The sequence below is a fragment of the Cyprinodon tularosa genome, unplaced genomic scaffold (genome assembly GCF_016077235.1).
Source record: "Cyprinodon tularosa strain WSP-4 unplaced genomic scaffold, ASM1607723v1 ctg454, whole genome shotgun sequence".
NCBI classification, from domain to species: Eukaryota; Metazoa; Chordata; class Actinopteri; order Cyprinodontiformes; family Cyprinodontidae; genus Cyprinodon; species Cyprinodon tularosa.
The window spans coordinates 186,179-213,066 of NW_024039179.1; the positions used below are offsets into that span (position 1 = coordinate 186,179).

The window sequence follows — 26,888 nt, forward strand, 5'->3', positions numbered from 1 at the left end:
CATTGTCACAAAGCAGAATGCATTGGGGGAGTAACCTGATGAGACAATAGAAAACAGATTTTTTTTTTTTTTATCTTGTATGGGAAAAAGACAAAAAGTAGAGTCTACAAGGTCTTACTACAGAACGGGCCACATATTTACTATATTCTTTCCTTTAGGCGCTGATGGCTTTATCCTAATTTATAAGGCTGTAGACATAACACTGTGGGGATAACTGTGTCTGAAAAGATAAAAAAAATGAATTGGACTGTGCACCTGTTGGTAAAGCCCTAGCTCCTTATTTATGTGAAGTATAAATCAATTTTTGTTGATTGTAGTGAGATCATGTTTATTTTTATTTTTTTCTATGAACTTCAGATCATCTACTTGGAGGTTGTTCGATCATCATTTCATTAGCCCGGCTCAATGTGAGAAGGGATGTTTAACAGGGTCAGATAAAGGAAACAAGTTTAAGCATTAACAGAATTTATTCTTATTTGCTGATTTTTTCCCCCACATCATTGGGGTGTCAGCTTCCCAGAGCTGAAGCTCCTCCTATTTGATAAAGGTCCAGAGTGTAAACACTGTGCATCTGAAATGCAGAGCAGTGAACTACCTGTGAGGCTCATGGAAATCACTACCTTCACCGCCTCCTGTGCGAACGCACTATTAGGGTGCTCCTGTTGTGTTTTTGCATTCTGACTTTTGTATTTTTTTATTGTTTGAACATTTTCTTGTGAACCTTTAAGTGTGTTCATTTGTATCTGGTAAACTTAAGGATATGATTGTACTACATTAAACACTTAATTTTGAAGTGGATAATATTTTATAATATTTATAAACTTTTTTCTCAAATTTTCACAATGTTGTCAGTGTTTACAAAAGTTTTTGTAAACTCCAAATACTTTTTTTCTGCTTTGAAATAGATTTTTTTTTCACCTTTTTTACATCAAATTTTTCATGGATGGAGCTTGTATTCAGAAAAAAAAGTAAAAACAAACAAACATTTTTCTGTTTGTTAATTGCACTTTTTAGGATTCTTTTTAGGTGAAATAAACTTATTTCACACTTGGAATGCAAGAGTAGTAATGTTGTCATGCACATCATAATGCTTCAGAAAATGGCAGTATGTATTGCCAAGGCATTGCCACATTGCCAGACAGGACAGGAAGGAGTAGCAGCACCATTACATTAGCAGAGAATATGAACCAAAGGGTTTTGTGAGATGTTCATAAATACATTGCCTGTATTTGCACCTGAAAAAGCCAGGTCCATTGCTGGAGAAGAAGTGTGCTGATGCTTTAAAGTCATCTCTACATAGTCATCTGCTGGCTGTTCCTGTGCTGCAGAAAAAAACAAAACAAAAAAACATTGGAATTCAAATTGAACTTTGCATGATCTTGAAAAACGATTTATTTTGGTTTGTGGTGAACAACACATTGGGGCAGCACCGACCACAAAGAAATTAATTGGATAAAATTATTATGATAATTATTTTGATGGTTTTTATTTAATTTTTTGACCATAACAAAAATGAGCTTCAATGAAACAAACAAAACAAAAACAAAAAGAATAGAAAATGGCAGCATGTAACAATATATACGCTTGTTCTGTGGTAGGTCATAAATGGTGAAAAAACATGCTTTTGAAAAAAATGTCCCCAATTTAGCTGCATAGAAAATGCAAGGGAGAGACAATGCATGCACTTTAGATGATCGCAGAGCATGGCTGCTAAATGAACCAATGAAAGGGTCAACACATGGACCTATAGGCCAAAACAGATAGAGAAATGTTGGCAAGCCGATGGTCAATCTCTAAATTAAAGAGGTGTTTGCAAATATAAAAAGATCAGGAGAAAAGACACATCTGATCCTACTGCAAACTCCTCAAGCATCTGTTTGTTCAAGTTCTATTCTGCAAGAAGCTCTTGGATTATCCTTTATTTTCAATTCAATCACTTTCAGCTCCTCTATATCTGCATCTTCTCCCTTCATGCTCTCCTGCTCACCTGCCACTGTACAACACTAATCCCCTGGACACTACAAAGCCCTTCGCCTCCAAGCTGGATTGAAACCTCCCTCTCTGATCTACTTCATTCTGCAGGATGGATGGATGATCCTCTTATTATTTGCTATACCTATCCAGATCTAGAAAATACTAAAATTCCATACTTACAAACTGTAACTTGTAGAAATCCTCTTTCTGTTGTGCAATCAGGATTTTCTTTTTATCATTTAATTAACTCAGCTGCATGGCTTTAGGCCTAACTTGAACAAATAATAATAATAATAATACTAAAAATCCTATTGTGTCTCTATCATTTGTTTTTTATCTAAGGTATTCCAGCAACAATTATGTGAAGTAATTTTTTTTACAGCTTCATTGAACAATAAATCAGAGGTTGTTTGTTTTATTTGGCAGCCATCTTTGCAAATACCTGGCTGTTACTCCTAGCTTTAGAAAGATGGGTTGGGCAAATTAAACCACAATAAAATTTTAATGATCACATTTGTGGTTCTAGATTGAGTTAATGTAAGATGATGAGTAGTTATAACAATTAAACTAATAGATTTTAAATATCGTGTTTGGGGTTCTAAATTATCTTATTATGGTTACTGAAAAAAATACAGTAAATCCCCTAAGGTTATGATTATCCCTGTTAGGGGTTTTTCTATATATATATATATAAAAAAAAAAAAAAAAAAAAAAAAAAAAATTGCTGTTTTCATTTCGTTATTTTATGAGGTGGTTGTATGGAGGACCAATCCTGCCATAATTAAAAATAAATACAGAAATAAATAAATGCTCAAAAAAAAAAGAAAAAAAAAAAGCTTACAATGAATTGCCCCCCAAAAATGCAATAAACAAATAAATGTAGATAGAAATTAAATTGTACAGTGAGACATAAATATATATATATATATCTTTTAATTAGCTTCTTTGTTAATTTGCCTTTGTAATAATTACATTATTTATTGTCCATTATAATCTACAACTTTATTTATTTATTACTTATTTCTTTAAGTATTTATTTATGTTCATGTTATAATATTTTTGTCTATGTTATTTATTTCTGTATGTAATTTTAATTATGAAAGGATTTGTCCTCCATAGTTTGGGGCAGAAATCTTTTGCCGCAAAATCCTAGAAAAAACATGATAGAACAGGTAATACATATTTAACATGCGCTTGCAGCAAATGATTTAACGAGGCTGAGGAAAGTTTTTTAATGCCATCCAAAGTTTGCGAGACAAGCTGCTGCTTGGAAAGGCTGTCGTCACATGTGGGCGGGTCCATCATACCTGTTGGTGTGACACCTGTCCTGTCAGCCAGGGAGACCTGTCACTCTCACTATCAGCTGGGTGACTTCTGCTTTCTGTAAAATTAATGGCCGAGTGTTAAAACGTATTACTTTAAGGAAGGACCGAATATGTTTGCATGTTCTGACATGACCTAATCCCTAAATGCCAAGGATGCTTTGGAGAACTTTACAAAAAGTCTGACGAGTAGAAGAACTCTGGACTTTAAAGTTTTTTTTTTTTTTTTTTTTTTTTTTTTTTTTTTTTTTTTTTTTTTTAGAACCGTTTCTGTTATTTTGGGATTAAAGCAATGGCTCTATCCCAGATCCAGTGCATGGATGAGAACCATGTAAACCCGCGGATCCATGAGTCCAAAGCAGAGTTCTTCTACTGTGAGGAGCAGCGTCTCGCGCTCGAAGTTCTCCTCCGGGATGGTCGCGAGGCTTTCCTGAAGTACCTGGAGTCTCGCGCCCTGCGGGGTTTCCTCTCCGACCTGGAGCAGGAGGCTCTGACCGCCGCTTTGGAGCCCTATGACCCGGACACGGAGCTTTTCTCCGGGGAGGCAGAGGACGAGCAGGAGCGGCTGTCGCTGGAGTACTGGCCGGAGGTCTCAGACATCTCCATCCCGCAGATGGACATGGGTTGGCCGGACAGCGAGTCCTACAGGGGGGTGACACGGACCTGCGTGTACACGCAGCCTCCCATGGAGGGTCAGGCTCACGTTAAAGAGGTGATCAGAAAGATGATTGCACAGGCGCAGAAGGTAAGAGCTTTACTGTCACTCTTAAACTTTTGAAACACGTCAGCAAATAGATGGATTAAAAGATAATAATATTTTTTTCTTATTAATTTAATTGTTTTATTGCATATAACATATATTTACACACGCCTGCTCTGTAAAGAAGAGCCGTTTTATTATATGGGTCATGTGGCTCTTTGCCCAGGGCGCATGACCTGAGGGTGTGACTAGGCAAAAAAAAAAATAAAAAAAAATGAAACCCTGATGCTATGTTCACACCAAAAGCAGCAGAAGCAGCAAAAACGTGCATGCTGCTTCATTTTTGATGCTTGTACAAGTTGGGTTCTGATGCAAAGCTGCTTCAGCTGCATGGTGGTAAAAGTGGATCTGATGCGCATTGGGCTCAGCTACCCTATCCTTTCTTTGTCTGTAACAATGGCAGCTATATTTGGTGTGATCAGTGGGAATAAAGTAGTTTTAATATGTTTTTAAGTGAGAAAGTCCACATTAAAACTTAATCTGTGCAGTCAGTTAATCCAGATTACCATCCTGCATTCAAATGTTATTTCGCTTTCGGAGCCGCTCAGACCCCAACATACGGGAGGAGCGCTGTCAGTAGGAATCCCGTTCAACAGCAGCCTCTGGCCCGGTCACCTCTATAACAGCCGCGTCGGCTGGATGGCGTTTTTCATGTCTGGAATCCAAACTTCAGTCACCAGGATAATAAAAGTGAACATGTTTTGCCAGCAGATTTAGACAATTTAAGTTCCTTTAGGCGTTAATAAACTGTTTTAGAGGACTGATCATAGTGATATGCATCAGGAGCACTATGTCTGTCTCCCTGCCAGCTCCCAGATCAGCTTCTCTGATTGGTTGATGTGGCTTGTCGAGCAGCAAAAGTTCTATTTTTTTAACTCCAGCAGCAGGTGCGTTTGCAGCGCGTCAGATGCTTAGATGCTTTTGGTCTGAACATAGCATGAAGCTACATTCAGACCGCAAGCTGCAGAAGCAGCTAATTTACATGCAAAGTCAATGGTCGACACGCATCAAGGTGCAGCAAAAGGTCCTGCAGTGTGTCTGAGCCGCTGAAGCAGCATGTCATGAGATTCTGAGCATCTGAGGTGCATGATGCTTTGGAAGCAGCAGCTGCTGGAGTTGGAAAAATTGAACTTTTGCTGCTCTTTGCGCTACATCAATCCAATCAGAGAAGCTGATCCGGGAGCTGGCAGGGAGACAGACACAGCGCTGCTGATGCAGATCGCTATGATCACTCCTCTGAAACAGTTTATTAATGCCTAAATTAACTTAAATGTCGAAACATGCCAGCAAAATATGTTAGATTTTATTATTCTGGTGCCTGCAGTTTGGATAATGTACATGAAAAAACGCCTTCCAGCCGCGAACAGTAGCGGAAAACCGCAAAGAAGCGACCGAGCTAGAAGCTTTCCAGTTGAATGGGATTCCCAGTGACAGAGCACCATCTGAGCAGCTGCGACATCAAAATAACATTTGAAGACAGGATTGTGATCTTGAACTGACTGGACAGTTGAAGTTTTCTAGTGGACTCTCTCACTTAAAAACATATTAAAACTATGTTTTACCCACTTAAAACAGCAAATATAGCAAAGCCACTTTCTTGAACACAGCAGCAGCAGAAGCATCAGACACACCTGGACACACTATACTGGACATCTGTCCTTAATGTGGACAAGCATCTAAAATAAAGCAGCATGCTGCTTCTGCTGCGTGCGGTCTGAACATAGCATGAGTTGTCAGTTGTTCCCCAAAATGTTTTTGCTACCATATTAAGGCTTTAAATATGGGAAAGTTAATACTTCCCTACAATGATGTGGAGAATGAAGGAAAATATAATTAAACACCATGATGATTCTTATGCATATGTGTGAATCACAGTATGCAAGTTAACCATCTTTTTGTTAATATGCAAAAAAAATGCATTTGCATTGGCTTTTCGGGCTTTAGGAATATGGAGGACTAACTCTGCCATAATTAAAAATACATACAGAAAAAAAATGAAGGACTTAATAATATAAGATTGCTTGAAAAAGAAGCTAATAATATAAATTTGTGTGCCAATAAATAAATAAATAAATAACCCATTGGCATGCACAAAAATGAAATAAAGACGAAAAACATGTAAGAGAAAATAAGTGGGTTAAAAATAAGTCGGAGTAAAAGGAAGAAGAAAAGTAAAAATAAAAGTGGAAGTTAAGATATATATATATTTTAGATAAATATTAATCAGTTGTTGAAGAAATATCTAATTTTTATTATTTTGTCGCATTTAAAGGAAGACAAATTCATATTATTAGCTACTTTTTCAAACAATTTTGTATTATTAAGTCCTTATGTATTTTTAATTATGGCAGAATTGGTCCTCCATATGACACATTAACACATTAGATCGCAGCATGGCAGCTTTGAAACTATCAGGAATAAAATGTCCTTTGGTTATAAATGTTTTACATCAAAGACTGGTTTATTCAATCTTCTTTCATCTACTTAAAATTGAGACATCTAGTTTACACAATCTCCCAGTTTTGGTACAATAAAGGGATTTTCTATTCTATGCTATTTAGTTTTTCAGTGTGTGAAAGACAAAATGTATCTTTTTTGTTTTCTTAATAAACTTGGTTATACAGTTGTTAGCATATCCAGTCTCTGTTTGACCAAACTATTCCGTCTGATTTTTTATTTAGGAACATTGTTCTTTTGTCTACTTTCATAGAAAGACTATAAGGAAAACCAGGTTCCCAACCTTCAAAATGGAACACAGCAACATAAATGACTGCAGCTGTCACATGAAACCAGGCATCAAAGTCCAAAGTGCACTGCAGACTAACCTACAGTCGGAAGTTAAATGCAGTTTGATTAAACCGCTTTATCAAAGAGGAGCTTCAGTCTAAAACTGTTTCCGCGACATTAAAGCATGCATGTCATACAGACTATTTGCATGAGCAGAGCACAGTCATGTGTATCATTGTGTGCTTGTGTAAGCTCATGCAGCTGACTCATCCAAGGCCTCACAGTTTATGACTTGTTTTATTTCAACGAAGCTGTTCTCTATGACAAATTATTTGAATAATGCATTCTGGGTCAATTTATCTGCATTTTTGAAAGTGGACAATCCTTTTAATAATATAAGATTTTTAAAATTGCTTACTAATCATATTCAGCTGATTTTTTTAACATCTTAATTTACTGTGCTGGATGTATGAGAGTAGTAAGGTTTTAAACCTGCTTATTTCTGAGAATGCTCCAAAGTGGGCTTTGATACTATAAATGCATAATTTAGTGCTTGAGCAGTTGGTGCACATGATGTAAGATTACCCATGGGTGGGTTTTAACAGTTGCACGCCCATTCGTTTGCATTTCCAGGTGATAGCAGTGGTGATGGATGTCTTCACTGACATCGACATCTTCAAAGACCTGCTAGACGCCGGGTTTAAAAGGAGGGTGTCTGTTTACATCCTGCTGGAACGCACAATGCTACCTCATTTCCTGTCAATGTGTCGGAGGGCCAACATGCATGCTGGGCACCTCAAGGTAAGCTGCTGTACCTCACCGCGCTCTTTGAGAGAGACTTGCATCAAACGGATGATTAAGAAATTTGCAACTTATTAGGAACTGGGAGAAAAGTATAAATTATGAGATAGGTGTGTCAGTTTGGTTTGGCAGTCTCACAGCTTTTAACGTCAAGGCTTCAATAAAGTGTTTCATATTATGAGACTTATCTCACTGTTGTTTCTGCTGGTTTCTTTCTCACACTGGATCATAAACACACACACACCCTCGTTCCAATAAATAATAAGACGTTGTCTTATTTGGCTGAAACTGTGTGTGTTCAAAGAGGGTGTGTTCATCTTAGGTGTCATGACAGTTGCTTCAATAATATAACGCATTAAACAGGTTATGGTAATATGAAGACGTGTAAAAGTTAGTGGGAAATATAATAGGCTCCATCTGATAAATGTACTGGGACAGATGTGCTTAGAATAAATTCATATGTTTTTTGCTGCAGCATAATATCGTCCTAAAAAAAAAAGAACCTTTTTAAATTGAATGAAATTGTTCATTGAAGATTATAGTCCACTGATGCCTCTTCTATCAGCAGCTTTTAGGATTCTGAGAACATTTCAATGACTTAAATTAACAAAATTCTTAAATTAATAATATAAAAAAACTTTTGAGAATTAGGGCAGTTTTCAATCGGATGCTAGTTTGGAATCCCTGGGGTCACTAAGATTCGCTATCTAAGATACTAACAGGTATATTAGTGGGGATATGTTTAATAAGTAAGTCAAAACAGTGGTGGATTTTATAGTCCTACTATTATAAAGGTACAACTGGGGTTTTCCAAATGCTGCTAGAATGCTTATTAAATCTGCTTGCTTGGGTCAAATTACACAGAGATTTAGCTTTTCTACACATCCATGTAGAGTTGGGAAAGAACCTCTTCCCAGGTGTGAAGCACAGCAGGTGATCTGTGGTGCTGTGGTATTGCTAGTCTCCTAAAGAAAGCTGATTCATATTGGGGGGATCAACTCTAACTAGAAAAGCACTCGAAGAGGACAGACTTCCGTCAAGCAGCAAATGTTACCCCATATTTTGAATTACATCCTATAGCTAAAATGGGAACAGGATCTGGATCATTACCAAATGTTCTGCCTTCACCTTCTTTATTCACTCTGCTTTCTTATTTGATCACCTTTGCTTTTGTCTTCAGAGTAATACTTCTGGACTTCTCTGAGTCCGATGCTAAAGCTTTCAATAACCACTGCTGCCACTCTCTGGTTTAGGGGTGAACTGCTTGTTGCCAAATGTTAAAGAATCCTTTAAGAAATTCCTCCATCTGGATTATGATGTGGATCATCACCAAAATTATTGGATTTTTTTACTTGGACTTAGGTGCACCGTTGTAAAAAAAATTCATTAAAATCTATTTTATAACTTTTCAAATGATCCTGTACAAAGAGAGACAGACTCTCTAAAAAAGCAACCTCCTTGCCAGAGGTAATAGCAACACAGAGGAATTACAATGGCTTCTAGCAGAGACTAGAGAATGTATCATCACTCAGACTTTTAGGGGGCTGGTGATGTTAAACTTATATCTACATCTATATAGAAATGGTTCAGCAAATGATTAATCAAGCTTCTTTTAGGTCTGTATATTACCAGATCTATATCATCAGGAAAACCTCCAGGATGAGTTAAAGTAAAGGATGGAATACATTCATTTGATATTAGATTATGCAACAACAATAAAATATTTATTTTTCTTAAGGCTTTCTTATTTTTCCCGCAGCATGTTTTATAGCTTGTTTTGACAACACAAGTAAAGGATTTAAGTGCCCTCACGTTGCTTTAGTCAGATTATGTAAACAACAGCTAGAGAATGTGGTTATAAAATAAAATCTTGATTTCTTAATACCTATTAAATGATCCCCACCCTTTAGTATTATGATAAACAAAAACAAAAAAACAAACAAAAAAATAAAATGACAAAAAAAATAGCTGTTATTTCAAACATTCCTTATGTGGGTTGAACTGAAGTCAAAGTCTAAATTAATCTAAGCTGCTTGTAAACCAGTCGGCTGACCCTGCTACTGTAAACAATGAAAAATATGACATGTAGCTTTTTACAGCTAGTGGTATTTTACAGAGACCTGTTAAGATTATAAATCTACGAACAAAAAGTGGCAAACTGATGATGACCCTAAACTATGGAAACCTAAGAAATGCATTTGAAAAAAAATATAAAATGCAGATATTCCAAATTTGTAATCTCAGCAAAAATTTTCCGTAATCGATATAATCAGTATATATTACCCAATCTTAGTATTAGAGTATTAATAACAAATATATGAAGACTTTTGCTTCTCCCTCTGTGTTTTTCTATGTTTTATGTTTTTTTTCTGCTGACTGATTCTCTGGAAGTCCCCAGGTCAAAGTCCAACCAGTAAGGTGAAATTAATTATTTTTTGGATAAGTCACAGTTGTTTAAAATCAAGCTCAAAGAGCATCTGCTAACTGTAGAACTGCATTTAGCATATATGATATACCGCATATACATTTCTTACATCAATGAAGAGCACCATGACTCAGTAATATTTTAAATTACTACTTTAAATAAAATCTGACTTGAAAGATTTGAATGAAAATACGGTTTTATACTGCACCAGAAACTTTTCAAATACAGATATTCAGCTCATTACTATAATCATTTACTTGCCAGTTTGCCAGTCAGCTGAAATGATGTATAAAAGTAACAGCTTAACATACTCTGGGAACTATCTGGGTGCAACTTGTTAACAAAACAGCAGGAATCGCTTCTCTGTCATTCGAGTTTCTAGTTTGTAAACATAAACTTGTGTTTGGAAAGCTGTTAAATGAATGCAGACATTTTAGCTGAGCAACGTTTTCTCTCCGTTTCATCATCATTGCATTTCCCTTCATTCAAAAATAAAGAAGATTTTGCTTTCTGCTATTTCTCTCCAGGATGTCTCAGTTCTTGCTTTCTTCTTAAGTGTGAGATGCCAATTGCAAGTCCTGCCCACATTACTACATCTGCACCGAGTTCTTTTAGCCTGAAGTTGCCCTACTTTTTAAATTAGTCAAAACATACACAGCAAGACGTCTCTGTGTTAGGGGAGTCTACTCTTTGGCTTTTTTTCTTTAATGATACCGTTGGGAAAAAGTCATTTAATCTTTTTAAAAATGGTTTTAATTCTTTTCTCATCTCTAGTCATACAGTGACACTCCTGTAAGGATGAAGCAACAAATCTACCAAATATCCATGAATCTGAAAATTATTCTAAAAACTATATCTAAATGGAGGATGTTTTTAAATAGGGAATATTTTATTCTAAATTTTATCTAAGTAAATAAAAGACATAACATTAGGAGACGGATTTACAGAGTAAACTCTACTTTATTATGAATAAGGAAAGGAGTCTCTTGCCATGTGAGTCAGCTGTGTAGGATGCAGGATTTCACCCCGCAACCCAAGAGTCTTTTTTTTATCTCCAGCTTGGATGCTTGTTTTGCCCTTGGGCAAGGCACGTCTCCATAATTGCCTACTGGAGGTGGTCAGAGAACGAAGGAGTGCCTGTGTATTACAGCTTTGCTAAAAAATGCTCTAAATTTATAAAAGCAGTTGGGACATATCCTGTCTTATAGCAGCATAAATGCATTTATAGCTCTGTTTCCATTTTGAAATTGGCTTCTCGATTCAAATTGTCATTTGACGTGTGTCAATTTCAGCTAATTTTTAAGCAACTTTCTGTAATATAACAAACAGATTCAGCCATCATGGGGATGACTTGGGGTTGGCATTTAAATACCCAACCTGAAAATCAGTGCCTTCTAATAAATGCTGCTGTTGCACAGAGGATTAGTTAGATCTTGAACAGGTAAAGCTAAATAGTGCCACTCTGCATTTGACAATCTAAACCAGCTGATAACCCATCAATCATCATGTTCCAGAAGGGCATCATGTATCATATTCTTCCATTGTTGATGTTTTCCAGCAAGACCGAAGCTGACTTGCTTGTACAATTACGCATGCCTTTCAGCAGCTATTTATGGACATGTGTGATTATCTGCATGTCGTCTGCCTGAATAACCATCACAGCTGATTTAATGTCAGAATAGAAGTTTACCTTTGAGAATAAACCTGGATTTTTATGCTCCTTGGCGCATAGAGCTATGTGTGTTTACATGACCTAGATGGAGGAATATTTACAGTTTAAAACCCAATGAGACTGTTTCCATCATTTTTTTTAGTGTATTAAGATTTTTTATGAAGATAAATTATTCACTCTCATTGTTCAAATTTAAACCATAAAAGTTCAAACTCATGAAAAAACATCAGATGTTATCCATACTATCCATATCAATCACTGTAAAAATGTCAGCAGCTGTATGATGGTTATTTATTCTCCAGGTGCTCCATTTCATGTTGTTAAAAATCTTTACAGTACAGTATTTTATTTGTTTATTTTTTAATTCTTCACTAGTATGTTATTCTTATACACTATATTGCCAAAAGTATTTGCTCACCCATCCAAATTATTGGAATCAGGTGTTCCAATCACTTCCATGGCCACAGGTGTATAAATTCAAGCACCTAGGCATGCAGACTGTTTTTACAAACATTTGTGAAAGAATGGGTCGCTCTCAGGAGCTCAGTGAATTCCAGCGTGGAACTGTGATAGGATGCCACCTGTGCAACAAATCCAGTCGTGAAATTTCCTCGCTCCTAAATATTCCACAGTCAACTGTCAGCTGTATTATAAGAAAATGGAAGTGTTTGGGAACGACAGCAACTCAGCCACGAAGTGGTAGGCCACGTAAACTGACGGAGCGGGGTCAGCGGATGCTGACGCGCATAGTGCGAAGAGGTCGCCAACTTTCTGCAGAGTCAATCACTACAGACCTCCAAACTTCATGTGGCCTTCAGATTAGCTCAAGAACAGTGCGCAGAGAGCTTCATGGAATGGGTTTCCATGGTCGAGCAGCTGCATCCAAGCCATACATCACCAAGTGCAATGCAAAGCGTCGGATGCGGTGGTGTAAAGCACGCCGCCACTGGACTCTAGAGCAGTGGAGACGCGTTCTCTGGAGTGACGAATCGCGCTTCTCCATCTGGCAATCTGATGGACGGGTCTGGGTTTGGCGGTTGCCAGGAGAACGGTACTTGTCTGACTGCATTGTGCCAAGTGTAAAGTTTGGTGGAGGGGGGATTATGGTGTGAGGTTGTTTTTCAGGAGCTGGGCTTGGCCCCTTAGTTCCAGTGAAAGGAACTCTGAATGCTTCAGCATACCAAGACATTTTGGACAATTCCATGCTCCCAACTTTGTGGGAACAGTTTGGAGCTGGCCCCTTCCTCTTCCAGCATGACTGTGCACCAGTGCACAAAGCAAGGTCCATAAAGACATGGATGACAGAGTCTGGTGTGGATGAACTTGACTGGCCTGCACAGAGTCCTGACCTCAACCCGATAGAACACCTTTGGGATGAATTAGAGCGGAGACTGAGAGCCAGGCCTTCTCGTCCAACATCAGTGTGCGACCTCACAAATGCGCTTCTGGAAGAATGGTCAAAAATTCCCATAAACACACTCCTAAACCTTGTGGACAGCCTTCCCAGAAGAGTTGAAGCTGTTCTAGCTGCAAAGGGTGGACCGACGTCATATTGAACCCTATGGATTAGGAACGGGATGTCACTTAAGCTCATATGTGAGTCAAGGCAGGTGAGCAAATACTTTTGGCAATATAGTGTAGATTTTTCTAAGGTCCACATTTGTGTGACCATTTTTTCTATAATCGTTTTGCTGCTGTAAACACCAAAATTTGCCCATTGTGGGACATTCTGTTCTGTTTAAATTACATGAACATTTGGTGAACTTTAGTTCTTTTTAGCACTATTATTGCAGATATAAAAAGAATAGGTGTCTGCTGCAAATTCTCATAGCAGGTCAAAAGTATGCATGGATTGCCCCACACTTTCAGCATTATTGTTCTTTTATACATCCTGAGTTTTGTGTTAGACATTACTGCACATGTTTTTTCTGTGCAGACTCTCTTTATACGCCGGACCACAGATGACTGTTTCGTTGCCACAAAGGGGTTTATTAGATCCTTTCTCAGCTTCTTGTCCATATCTGATGAACCCAATGACTGCATTTTCATCCCCCCAGTATTTCTGCCGATGTCAGGATTCTAAGTCAAAGTTGTACATAGTATACTCTGTACTCATCCTACTTCCAGTAAGAACATTAATTTTTATAAAAATTAATAGTGAGAGTACCATCCCCTGTAGTGCCCTTGTGCTGCTGACTACCTGGGTGGACACATGACTCTTTAGTCTAACAAACTGTGGCTTGTTATTCAGGTAATTTTTAGTCCAGGCAGTTCGTGATGCCTCAACATGAGGCTTCTGGAGTGTGTGACAAAGTAAGAATTGTCCTGAAGTATGTTAAATTCAATTCAGTTTATTTATATCGCCCCAATTCAAAACACATGTTATCCCGAGGCACATTCCAGGGAAATTTTAAACACATCATACAGTCAGGTTGGTTCAAAGTTTTCTGTCTAAGGAAAACAGGCTAATTGCATAAACTTGACAACAATCCCTAACACCAATTATGCACGTAGCGACAGTGGAGAGGAAAACTACCTTTAACTGGTAGAAAACTTCCAGCAGAACCAGGATTTCTGCCTGAGCGGCTTTCTGCCGAGGTTGACTGGGGTTCAGATTCTATAGTTACCTCAGATGGTGCTTCACCTTACATACAGAGATAAACCAGTCATATTTAGGGGAGTGCCAGTGATCTTATTTTTAATCAAATCAACCTTATTTATAAAGAATCCCAAAAAATCATTACTGCTAAGAGCAAGGGGAATGGACGGTTGAACAGAGCTATTGCTCTGGATGAATTTGGAAACTGTATTACAAAAGAAATCTAGAATTATTCTTATTTTCCTCTATCAATGAGGAGAAATATGCTCCTCTTGCTTTACGAAGGGTCCTCTTATACAGCACTCAATGGTTTTTCCAGACTAGGTAGGATTTCCGTTGGCATGTAGAGCGCCATTTTCTCTCCAGCTTCCTAGCATATTGCTTCAGAGTGCACAGCTCTGTAAAACCAAGAAGCCAGCTTTATGTTTTAATTTCTAAGTTTTTTCTAAGTTGCTTTTGTATACTCCTCAATATATCCCTTACTAAATGCTGTTTTCTTCTTGTTTAGTGGTACCTTCAGATCACTGGTGGTCTGATCTATAGTTTTTATTGGGATAGCATCATACTAGGTGCGCTTCCATCAGCTTTTCTAATGTGCCTTTTGAAGTGTTGCATCAGAAAAGCTCAATGGTCAGGCAAAGTTTGAATAAAATTTGTGAGCTGAGGTGCTTTTTGCAAAAAAGGGTTGATGCACAAAACAGAAGATGGAAACACTTTTTTTTTTTCAAAACAGTTCTGACGTAGCAAACCTTTACTCAATTGTCTGATCAGCTGTTCTTCTGCCGGCGTCTTCCCAGATGTTCCTGTTTTGCACATAGACAGTGGTGGAAACAACATGCGATTACTTGCTGATGTCGACATAAGAACAACACATTCATTAAAATCTTCCTCCCTTACTGATCTGTGGTCAATGCTCTGCTTCCTGTTTACTACAGCCATGTGTGATAATGTAATATGGATGACAATGTAGGATGCCTTTGCAGTGCTTGCTTAATTTGCTTCAAACCAAATGGAAACAAAGTTTGCATTTCCTTTTCTTCGAACTTTTAAAACTTCACTTAAAATTAGAATTTTAGTTGAATGGAAACACAGCTACTGTTGGGACGGTGTTATCTACACAGAAGTTTATATAGGCAGTAACACACTCAGTCATTGCACTGATGTCCCCTCTATGTAACCGACACAGTATGCCGGTCTTTGTCCTCAACACAACTTGGAAGTGTTGTGTCTGCTTTCTGTGACCATCTTCTTAACAGAGAAAAACAAGATTGTGATCGGATATCCCCCAGAGGAGGGTCTTGTTCTACAGATGAGTCCTTTAAATTTACATAACACAAGTTGAAAGTTTTCTTTTCTCTGATACAGCAGCTATAAAACTGGTAACATTGAAAGTATAACAGAGGGTGAGGTCTGATTAGAATCAGATTTACTGCCACAAATGCATTTGGCTGTTGTGGCTGTAGCTTAGCAACAACATAAAATGATGATGTTGCACGTAGTGTCGTCAACAGCAGCAGGTGGAATGTAAAACGTTTCCAAAACAACACTGGTGAATTATCTGGGTAAATAATATGGACAAAAACTACCTGGCAGTAGTTCAGCATCAGGGCTGCAGAGATGGAATTTCACTGTAACTTTTCCAACCCACCTCCCCTAAGCTTCCCAGCCTTCAATAAATATCTTTCTGCTCGTATGGTCAGAAAGCCTGGCAGACAAAACACTGGATTCAGGGATATGGTCCTGTTTCCATCTTTCAGTTAAACACATAATACAACATTCTGGCTAGATTTTTGCAAGGGCTGGAACTTTTAACTTCTCAGAATTCCCATAATGATTGATGGAAAAGAGGGCTTCTTTTTCTCATTCTTTCTCTCTTCCCTTCGCTCCATCTCTCCATCCTTGGTGCCTCCTTTTCAACTCAGCTGGCACTTGCAAAAGTATTATTTAAGCTTTTTACATGTTAATGAGCTGCTTTCTAGTGTAGAAAACAACTTTCTATGGATTCTATGGTCATGCATCAAAACAGATATCCAAAAAATGAAAAGATATTGGGAAAAATTATTTCAGCTGCACAACATCAATCACCAGAGGTATAAAAAAAACCTAAAAAAAACCTCAGAGAAATTAAATTAAAATGACGTTTTAATGTTGACTCAAGTTACAAGGTTTAATCATAACTTTGACTTTTAAAATCATGATTATGGAACTAAAAATGATTATTATATAATAACTATAATGCATATGGAATTATGAGATGCAAAGTCATTGTAAGTTTAGATATGATTATAATGTGGCTAAAGTCATAATTAAGAGGCATAAAGTTATAATTTAGTTATAAATTATCGCTTTGTATATCATAAATACTAATTTGCATCACATGAAAACAATTACATTTAATAAAGACTTTTTCCTCTTAATATCATTTTTATTTTATTTTTTCATTTTGACTTTTAAAGTCAAAACTATTACTTTTTATCTAATAATTTTGCATGTATTCTCAAAGTAATACTTTGAAAATTTGAAATGATGACTTTTAGTCATACTTGTGACCTTTCATCTCATAATTAGGATTGTAAAAGTTACATTTTGACAGAGCATGACACATTTTTTTGCTGTCAAGTGATGGAGGGGAACTGTTATATAAATCACATTCCTTCAACTCAGGGATGATTAAACTGTTGACAATCCTAAGATGATCTAAGACATGAGGTTGTCTTATATCACTGTTTTTTTTTTTTTAAATGGAATCATTCTAAATATAAAGAAAGATCCACATCATTTTTTTAAAGATTAATCAATATACAGGTTTCTGTGTAATTAAGTTACCTTCGCAAAAAAACAAACAAAAAAAATGTAATGTTTGATTGATTGATTGCCTTTATTGATCTCACAGTGGAGAAATTTACTCATTACATCAGCTCAAATACTCAGAGCAGAAGAATGTACCAAAGGATGAAAAAGTTTCTTGGGCTATATATACAATATACACAGTACCTCCACATATACAAGCTTTGTTCTTTTCACTCGTAGGATCATTATGCAGGGTTATTGCACAGGGTGTTTACATGGGTATTTATATAGATGGATATTTATATTTCTTTATATAGTTATTGCACTCGGTGTTAAATATAATGAAACAGGTTTCAGATGATTTAACAAAGAAACTGTAAAAACACAAAATGCAGTTTTTAATTGTTGAGTCTATTTAGAAAGAGAAAAAAAAAACTATCCAAGCAAGGTTAATTCTATGTGTATAAGTTTAAAACATAATAACTGTGTTTACAGTCAATCTGTGCTCCTCTGGTTTTTTTAATTCATGAATACTGACCTTCACTGAGGCAGGTGAGCCCTTCAGCGCTTTAAGTGTTCAGAGTTTTTTTGTGACTTCTGAGTTAAATATGGTCTCCTGGAGTCCCACAGCTGAACAAATAGATTTTTTACTTTTTTTGCAGACTAATAAATGTTATCAACTTTTTTTCTTATTTGTTCTTGAGTTTTAATTTGCTTAACTTAAGGGACTTCTGATTCAACAGGTTCGGCAGTAATCAGGAACATGCGCAGCGTTGCCTGATTACTGTCTTGATAATTGGTAAAGACCTAACTGGTTTTCAGAGAATAATGATAATCATGTTTCTTCATTGTAATTATGGAGTGTATGATGGTAGGCTTTCCTCTCACAACTGCTAATCAGGGCTCCCTTCATGTTCAAAACAATATTCCGAGGATCAAATGGAGAACTTAATCTTGGTATTAACACAAATGTTTCTATATAGTTCATCTGATTTCAGGAAATCTGGTGATGCATAAAAAAAATATTGAGTTATATTAGGTTCTGCCTATATAGCACTGGAATCCTTAGGTTTCCATGTCGTACAGTACTACTTTGAATTATTGGGGAGCAGCGGTTGGAGTAGAACCTGTAACGTCCAACAAAAATGGTACAACCTTTAATAATTTTTATGGAGATGTATAAAGTTTGCACCAGTGCAGTTTTCTGGTGGCAAATTGTGTGTGTAGTGCAGCTGTATAATATTACAGAGGAGTTAATGCCAAATCTCCACAAGTGACAACTCGGCAGGAAAACTAGGCGCCTGAATGAAAAGAAGGTGTCTGGCAGGAAGGAGGAAGACAAGTGTGACAGATTGAGATTTTGCTGCAAGCTGTAAGTGATGAGCAGGAGTTGAGTTAGAGGGCCGGATAAACAGGAAGGGGTGGAGGAGCAGATGAGTTAACACTGTATTAGATAGATAAAGAAGAATGTTGCACCTCAGCAGACAAAAGGAAAATGTAAGACTCCTTTTCATTGTTGGTTGTCCAAAAATAATTGTAAAGTAATGGAGAAAGAAAGTCCAAAAGGGTCACTTAAACTTAACATTTTTGATAAATGGGAATATGCATATTGATGGTAGGGATGTCTTTATGATTACTTATTCTAATAAACCGGTAGTAAAGTAAGGCCAAGTATTGGAGCCTGTTGATTCAGTGATTGTGTTTGCCTAGAGAAGAACCAGACTAAAGGAGAAAGTTATGGGTGTAACCAAATGGAAGAATACATTTTATTTGCTGTAAAACAAGCTTTACAAGTATCCTTCTGCTACTATAGATATGTGGTTACACAATATTTTTACTGCATGTGTTGAGTATGCTGTCTTTCTGGAGGACACAGCACAAAAAAGTCAATTTAGTGATAAAGTTTCCCAACAGTTGCATATGGTTCCCAACAGAGGAGGATAGAGAAAGAGTTTGCAGAGGGAATACTATCTTCTTTAATGATTTCTACTGCACTTCATGAGTCTTTCCTTGAAAGACTGTAATTATTTAAGAAAATTCCTTACAGAGTCTATCACAAGCCAGTAAAACATGTAAAAGAAGGAGCTCTGGTCCTTTGAACACACCTCACCCTCAATGAAACATGGTGGCGATAGCATCATGCTGCGGGACACTACTGGAAGAAAAAATGTTCAAAAAAATAAACAAATTGAAAACTGGAGTGGTTTGACTTCTAGCTGAAAAATAACAACACATAACAGAGCTACAGGTACAATTCAGAAGTTTAGATCAATCTGCACTGTTGGCAATAATTTTGAAAGATGTCTAAAGCCTGTAATTGGAGGATTGTTTTTACACAGTATTGACTAAATACTAGTGCACATTACACTTTTTGAAATAATTTCTCTTCTGCTTCACAAGTATGCACTATTTTGTTGGTTTATCTTCTAAAATCCTAACAAAATAGGTCTTGTGTTCTAGATTTAAATGTGAAACATTTAAAATGATAATAAATACTGTTCCTTTTTACTTTTGCAAATAACAGTGATTCACAAAGGGATGTTGCACCTTTATTTGAGTTATTGTTAAAACTCCAAAGTAAATGATTGTTCTGATGAAACCGTTTATTTTTTGTTTTTTTGCATTTCAGCATCTTCGTGTACGATGCACAGCAGGCGCAGAGTTTTACACCCGGCATTGCACCAAGGTCAAAGGGCAAAGTGGGCACCGGTTCATGTTCATTGATGGAGACAAATCTGTATCTGGGTCATACAGGTCAGTGAACATTACTTAACTACATGCGTATGATGGAGGGGGTTCAGGATGGGGTGATAGATCATTTGTTTAAGAATATTTCTTACTTTAAATCAGAAGTTCATCAGTTCAAGCAGCTGTATACAAGTGCTAACAGCAAAGAATGTAAAGCCATCATATTAAACAGGAAGGGTGTGGCATCTGTGTTGCACAAAATGTGTGTCAACCACAGAAAAAGGCAAGCTTGTAATTCAAATTGCATCACAATGCCAAGTAAGTGCTATTTCCTTTATTTGAATGAGTCCAGTACAATTATGGATTAAACATTTACATAGATGGTACTCCAATAAGCCACATTACAGGTATAACTACCTTTATTTTCGGAGACATGACAAGTTTTGGGTCATCATTACCATTATTACAAATAGATTGAAAAGGGGTGGAAGCCTGATTAAATTTGACCTGACTTGAAAGTATAGAAATAGGGCCTCATAAGGAAAGAAAGCTGTGCAGAAATGTTGGAGCAACATTTTAAAGCATTTGTTAGGAAGTAAAAGCTTGATTACATATGGATATTTTTTTTAAAGATAGGAACCATAATCATTACCACAAAATTAAATTATTAGATACCTAAAGGAAAACAAAATCAATGTGTCTCAGACCCTTAAAATATGTGTGCAGAGTGGAACCCCCCCCCCAAAAAAAAACTAAAGAGAAGCTTTTCAATTTTTACCAAGTCAGATGGTTTTAATTCTAGAAAATAATAAAAGACCATATCTAAACTTTTACATTTAGGCAAATGTGAAGTACTCAGAAATTTTACATAAGTAAGAGTAGCACAATTTCAACATGTTTTTACTCAAGGAAATGTAACAACGTAGCCATCCATGGAATTACTCAGACAAAGAATATTTGGTAAAAAAGTCTACTCAAGCATGAGTAACATCACATCTGATTAACTATTTGATCAGAGAGACTGGAAAAGTACAAAGTTATGTGCAATTCTTGTATTTTAACACTTAGAATAATGAATAGCCCAACTACAAAAAAAAAAACAACAAACTAAGGCAGATAAAAAAATACTTTTCCAAATCAATAAAAGATTTGTCATGTGTTTTACGTTTAATGTCACAGGAGGCTTAGCATATAGAAAATAAGACTGGAGCAATCAAACATGACTAAAACCCAGAAGTCTCATTTTAACATAAGCTGTAGGTGTGTGTCTGGTGCATTGTTGTATAAAACATCAGATTTCACATATTACATCCAATCTCTGTATTTACAAAACTGAAAAAATTATCTGGCAAATTTTGTCTCTTCACATTGTGGCATGTGACGATAATAATAGAGTCAATGGTAATAGTAATAGTAAGTTTCATGAACAAGATATGTTTTTTCTGCTTTAAAACAATGTAGCTTGCCACCACCAGCGTTTAAGTCCGGACTTGAAAAAGAGCTTTATAAGTACAGGCCAGTTACTATTTACCATTTACAATCAGGCAGTTTCAGTGCAAGGTTGCTTAGATTAAAACTAGCTTGATTCAAAACAATTATTAATTAACTGAAAAGAATATTAACACCTATTTATTGTTTGATGACTTTTTTTCTGTTTAGTTTCACATGGACGTCATCACGGCTCGACAGAAATCTCATCACTGTTATCACGGGCCAGGCTGTGGATGCATTCGATCAACTTTTTCGCTTCTTGTATATGAATTCTACTTTTGTTGACCTTAGGCAAGTCCTCACAGAGCCAGAGCCTGAACCAGACACTAGACATCAGGTTCAATCATTGCCCACCCCTTCTCCTGCTATCACTAGAAAACTCTACAACCCCAAATACGCCCTTGTTGCTTTAAATAGCCCTACTACTGTCGACCTGAATGGCAATGATAGTCCAAAAGAACCTGAACTCTCAGAAGAGTCCAAAAATAAGAAGAAGCGAAAAAGAATACATGGAGATCTCCAACAGGATCCTCCTCCTCTCCATCCCGGACTAATAAATCTAGAGAAAGCCCAATTGATCTCATACCTTCCCACCTGGCCAGAGCCGGATCCATCAAACGACGTGATAGGGTTCATCAATATTCGGGATTCTAAAAAACCAACTCAAGTTCATCTGCAACGCTCTGAGATGTTTGAAACAAGCCAAGCAATCAAGTTTAGCAGTCCATTCAGCAAGCCACAGGAAACTTTGCCAGAGGTCGCAAGACCCCGAAAACAAACTGCACAAAGTGAAACTAAGACTGAGAATTTGTCGGTAGATAAAGCAAAGCCAGAGCAGAAAAGCATAGGTCTTGTTGACAGCAATAATAAAGAAATAGCTCCTGAACAAAAAATACCCTTTGATAAACAAAATATAAATTCTAAAATGGATGAAACTAAACTTCTTCAAACAGAGGACAAACTTAGTTCAAACAATAACACAACTCCAGGTTTATGTCAAATGGACCTTAGTTCACCCGCACTACCCCAAGCTAGTGTTGAAGCACATGCACCTAAAAATGAACAACCTTCAGATGAAACTCAAATTCACTCCACAACCACTTTGTCAGAGCCCTTCAAAGACTCTACATGTGTACAAGAATCAGACACTGTGACTGTTTTACCAGCACAAAATGATTCTGTGGATCAAATAAACACCCAGGAGTCAAAAACTGCACAGAAATCTCACCTTCACCAACTACCTCTCCTAAATACAGAAGGCACAGAAGAAGAGCCTGTTGTATCACATGTTTCACACACTAATGCTGTGAGTATGAAACCCAAAATCTCTTCTGAAAAGACTTGCAACCTCCAATACCCTGATGAACCCAAGTGCGCTGCTACCGATTCTGTCTCTCCAATGCAGTCTGAAGTGTTGCCTTCCAAACCTAAACTTACAACCAAAGCTAGTTCTTCTTATACTTTTCCCTCCACCACCTCACCCTCCACCCTGTCTCCCTCTACCTTATCTGTTCCAGCATTGCCTTTACTCTTGTCCTCTACATCTTCTTCTACAAATTCTGTTACTCCAGAATCTAAATCTCTTACTGACCAGCTGTCTAAAAAAGATAACATCAATAGCAAGACAACACCAGAGATCTCTGCTGTCAAGAGATCTGAGATCAATTTAGAACAACAAATTGATAATGATGAGTCGGTTCTTGAAAGTTTGGTACAAATATCCCCAGTGCAAATTCTTGAGAGTGTCCCAGTACTGCACAAGGACATTGCTAGTGAAACAGGAGATCAAGAACACACAAAGCACTCAAATATTTCTAAGGATGCCAAACATGAAACAAAGACTGTCACTTCCCACAAGACGACGGATAAGGAAGCTGAAGGAAAACACAACGGCAGAGCAGAAGAGCAGTCCGTCCCCAGCCTAGAAACACAGTCCGATGTTTCAATGCAAGATGATTCAAACACAACCATCTTGAATATTAAAAAGATAAAACCAGAAAATATTGATTCAAAGACAAACATTAACTGCATAACCAAAGCAATAACAGACACCAGATCTTCAGATGAAATCTGTACTAACTTAGAGTGTGCAAAAGAGACAAATGTCACTCAAACATACCATGCAAGATGTCATGAACCTCAAAAAATATCATATAGTAATTTTACATTACAAGAAACCGATGTAAAAGATTTGGAGTCTTTAACAAATCCAATAAACTGCCTATCACTCAAAGAAAAACACAGTGATGACAGAGAGAGTTCTGCACATGCACTGAGTCAGCCTCCTAAACAAACACATGTCCCATCAGTAGACGGAATGGACATCATTTTAAACTCCATGAAAAAACACAAGCATGACACCCTGCAAGAGCAAGCTTGCAAAGCACAACCGGGTGTGCATACCTCCAGAAAAACACTTAGTTTAAACCTTTCCAATGTGCAAGTCACAGATTTCAGTGCGCAATCCAACAAACAAGAATTGCAGTTGCCCACAGCTGTTGTAGAGACTCCAATAGCAAAAGTGTTTCCTAAAGATCTACCCACCACAGATTCACGAACAAACTCACCAGACCCACGAACACCTACACCTGATACGTGTGATGGTTACTTCTCACCAAGAGAAGACTCCACTCTCTCTACTACCTCTGAAGAATACTTTGAATGTATTGAATCTCCTTCACATGAATCTGTTATTGATGCAAGTAGATTTCAAAACCATGGGATCATTAGGAAACATAGCACAACATCTTTGGAAAGTCCTTTTTCATTAAGTGTTGGTACCAGTCAGGTAAACCTGGATAAGAGCTCTAATCCTGCGGCATTAGCCAGTGTAAGACAGAGTGCTACTTGCACTGAATCTAGTACTTCAGCTCGGACTGGTAGAGATCCTTCTACCCCAGTAGTTGATACAAAAGTACACAGCAAAGAATCCAAGGTCATAGATAAAAGGAATAGCAAAGAGGAGGCTAAAAATGAGGTACAAAGTTGCAACACAAACAAAAAGGAGGAACAAGAAAACCAGAGAGTTGGGAGGACCAACAATAAGGAGTTGAATAGAGTTCCTGGGCCTTCAAAACAAGACTTTGATATAAAGGAAATGACCTCAAAACTCAGCACGACCTCTGGGAGACTGCTTGAGGGAGGCATGACAGAAATGGAATCAGTGAAGAAAGAGCCAAAGCGGATGTCCACTGGTGAACTTAGACCACAACGGGTTTTGTCCGAGGGAAAGAAAGCATCTGCGAGCAAGGAAAAGCCACTGAACCAGGTTGCACTAACTCCAAGCAATATGGAGACAAGAAGGAGGCAGTCTACCAAGGAGACAACAGGACAGAAGGTAGGAACAGATACATTTTAATTTCTGATGAGGCAATAGTTTCTTTTGACATATGGCATATTTAAATTCCCACTAGATGTTGATCAAAGCAATGTTGAAAAATAATGAATTTGTTTCTAAAGCTTTGTTAGATTTTTGGTATTATAGGTAACTTTAAAAAGACAATAATCTGACATAATACCCGAGGCTGGAGCCATCGGGTAAAATTGAGATAACTGCTATAGCCTCTGTATTCTGATTATTGGTCCTACCAAAACTTACTCAAAGTCTCAAGTTTGCCTTTTTTCCCCCTGATTTTAACATATAAACTTTGACAAATATATCACCTGCTGACTAAATGACTCATGAGCCAAAGTGCCAATATAAAGAGATTATCAGTGCTGTTCACTCTACTTGTCAGTGGTCATATTGTCATGCCTGGATATTTCCAGTGATATATCTTATATTTTTATTCAATAAACTGCTGTCTACCTTTGTTATGTCTTAGAAAAATATATCTTCTGTCTCTCTACAGCCTCTTCATCCTTCACCCAAATCTCAGCCACGTCAGCAGCCCGGCAGCAGAGGTTCTTCCCCTTCCCGACCACTGAGTTCCTCCAGACCTTCCCCTGCCTCCCAAGCTCAGGGGGCCTGTCGTTCGGGGATACGTGATCTCAACCAGACAGAAAGCACGTTTCTTCAAAATAATCTCAAGGCATTAACTCTCAAACCACCTCCTCGTAGATCACAGTCCAGATCTCCCTCTCCTCTGAAAGCACTTCCTGCTGGGTCAGTACCAGGACGAAAGCAAGTCTCTCAGAGCCAGCCGCGATTCCCCCCTCGCCAACCTCCTGCAGCACAGATTCGTTCAAAACCCGACCAACCGCAAATCCAGACGGCAAAGCCACAGGCCGCCAATCTCCATATGCTCTCCAACCTGCAGCCTCATGTTTCCCCTCATGCCTCTGCTCCAATAAGGTCTGAACAAGCAGTTCAGGAACTGGAGGAAGCAAGGGTTCCCTTTAACTTATCCTTTGGGAGGTTATATAACTTTAAGGGATTAAAAGACAAATGGACCAAGCTGCCAGCTCAGAGCAGGAGAAGTAGCACTGGCACACCAGTAAAAGAGCGCAACAGCTCAAGCTAGTGATGTTCATGATTTTTTTGTTACTGAAATCTTAGACCAGAGGACAGGAGATTTGTTTATCATTTACACTTCTTTTAAAAAAGTATGTTAAAATTCCTGTCAATTTCTATATAAGCGTATTTTATTTTGTTAAATTGTTTGGTTTGCACGTGCAAATTTGGGTTTATTGATCTGTTTATATTTTGGTGCATAAATAAGGTTTATTAAATTGTATGTTTGGAATAAAATAGAAATTGTGCATTGCTGTAAAGTCCAGTTGTCTTTTCTGACAATGAAATGTCTCCAAAAAAAAAAAAAAAACTTTCCTCCTCTGAGCTGTGGTAAGTCGTGCCTTTTCGATTGTAAACATCGTGACAGTTTTACACGCTAAATCCTTGTCTGACTATGTTTAAAAAAAGTTTTGCAATAAAAATTTGAAACAGAACAGAGGATGTTCTACAAATGTATCTGACACATCATGGCTTTTGACTACTTTGTATTCATTCACAGTGTGTCTTCAGGTCTATTGATTTATTCTTTGTTTACACCAAAACCATTTACATTTAAATGCTTTTGGACAATGCCTTTGCCCAAAGCCAAGAACAAACTTGGGAGATGAACACCGTAATCAGAAACATTGAAAAGCCTGTTTTGCAATAAACAAAAAAAGATTGTAATATATTTCTTTATGGAAGTTGCAATATTTTTCTTATCTTTTTCCAGCAACGGATGAAGCTTTGGAGAGACTGTATGTCACAAACCCACATAAGTAAATGTATTATTATAATACACATTTTCATGTTTTAAACCCTTTTTTGTTTATTTCCGTTTTGGGTTTGCTTTCCGCTTCCACATCTTTTTCTGTACATATGATTACATTTTCTTTTGGTTTCAAATCGTAGACCTCGATCTGACGATCAGGCGTGACATCAGTTGTTAGAGACGTGGGAAACACTGTGGACAGCATGCCCCACAGTACTGAACATCTGCTCCTGTCTGGTGAAATGCATCATGATATGGGGAGTTTGAACATTTCAATGCTTTAGATTCAAATTTCATATAAGCTGCAGTCACATGACACTCTTGGTAAATTACTAACAAATCTAACCTATTCAGGTGGTGGCTGATATTTGCAAAGTTTAGCAGGGAGAGAAAAATATATTCTTTATGATAACTTTAGACATTGGAATATCCCAC

General features: G+C 37.4%; 1 protein-coding gene across 1 annotated transcript; it reads left to right on the forward strand.

Annotated features, from left to right (window-relative positions):
• The first annotated feature begins 3,536 nt into the window (after positions 1-3,536).
• LOC119793534 lies at positions 3,537-26,372 on the forward strand. Its single transcript, XM_038300736.1, has 5 exons — positions 3,537-4,041; positions 7,417-7,584; positions 19,700-19,824; positions 21,418-24,586; positions 25,101-26,372. The coding sequence occupies exons 1-5, from the start codon at positions 3,589-3,591 to the stop codon at positions 25,710-25,712; spliced, it is 4,527 nt and encodes a 1,508-aa protein (XP_038156664.1). The 5' UTR covers positions 3,537-3,588; the 3' UTR covers positions 25,713-26,372.
• The last annotated feature ends 516 nt before the right edge of the window (positions 26,373-26,888 follow it).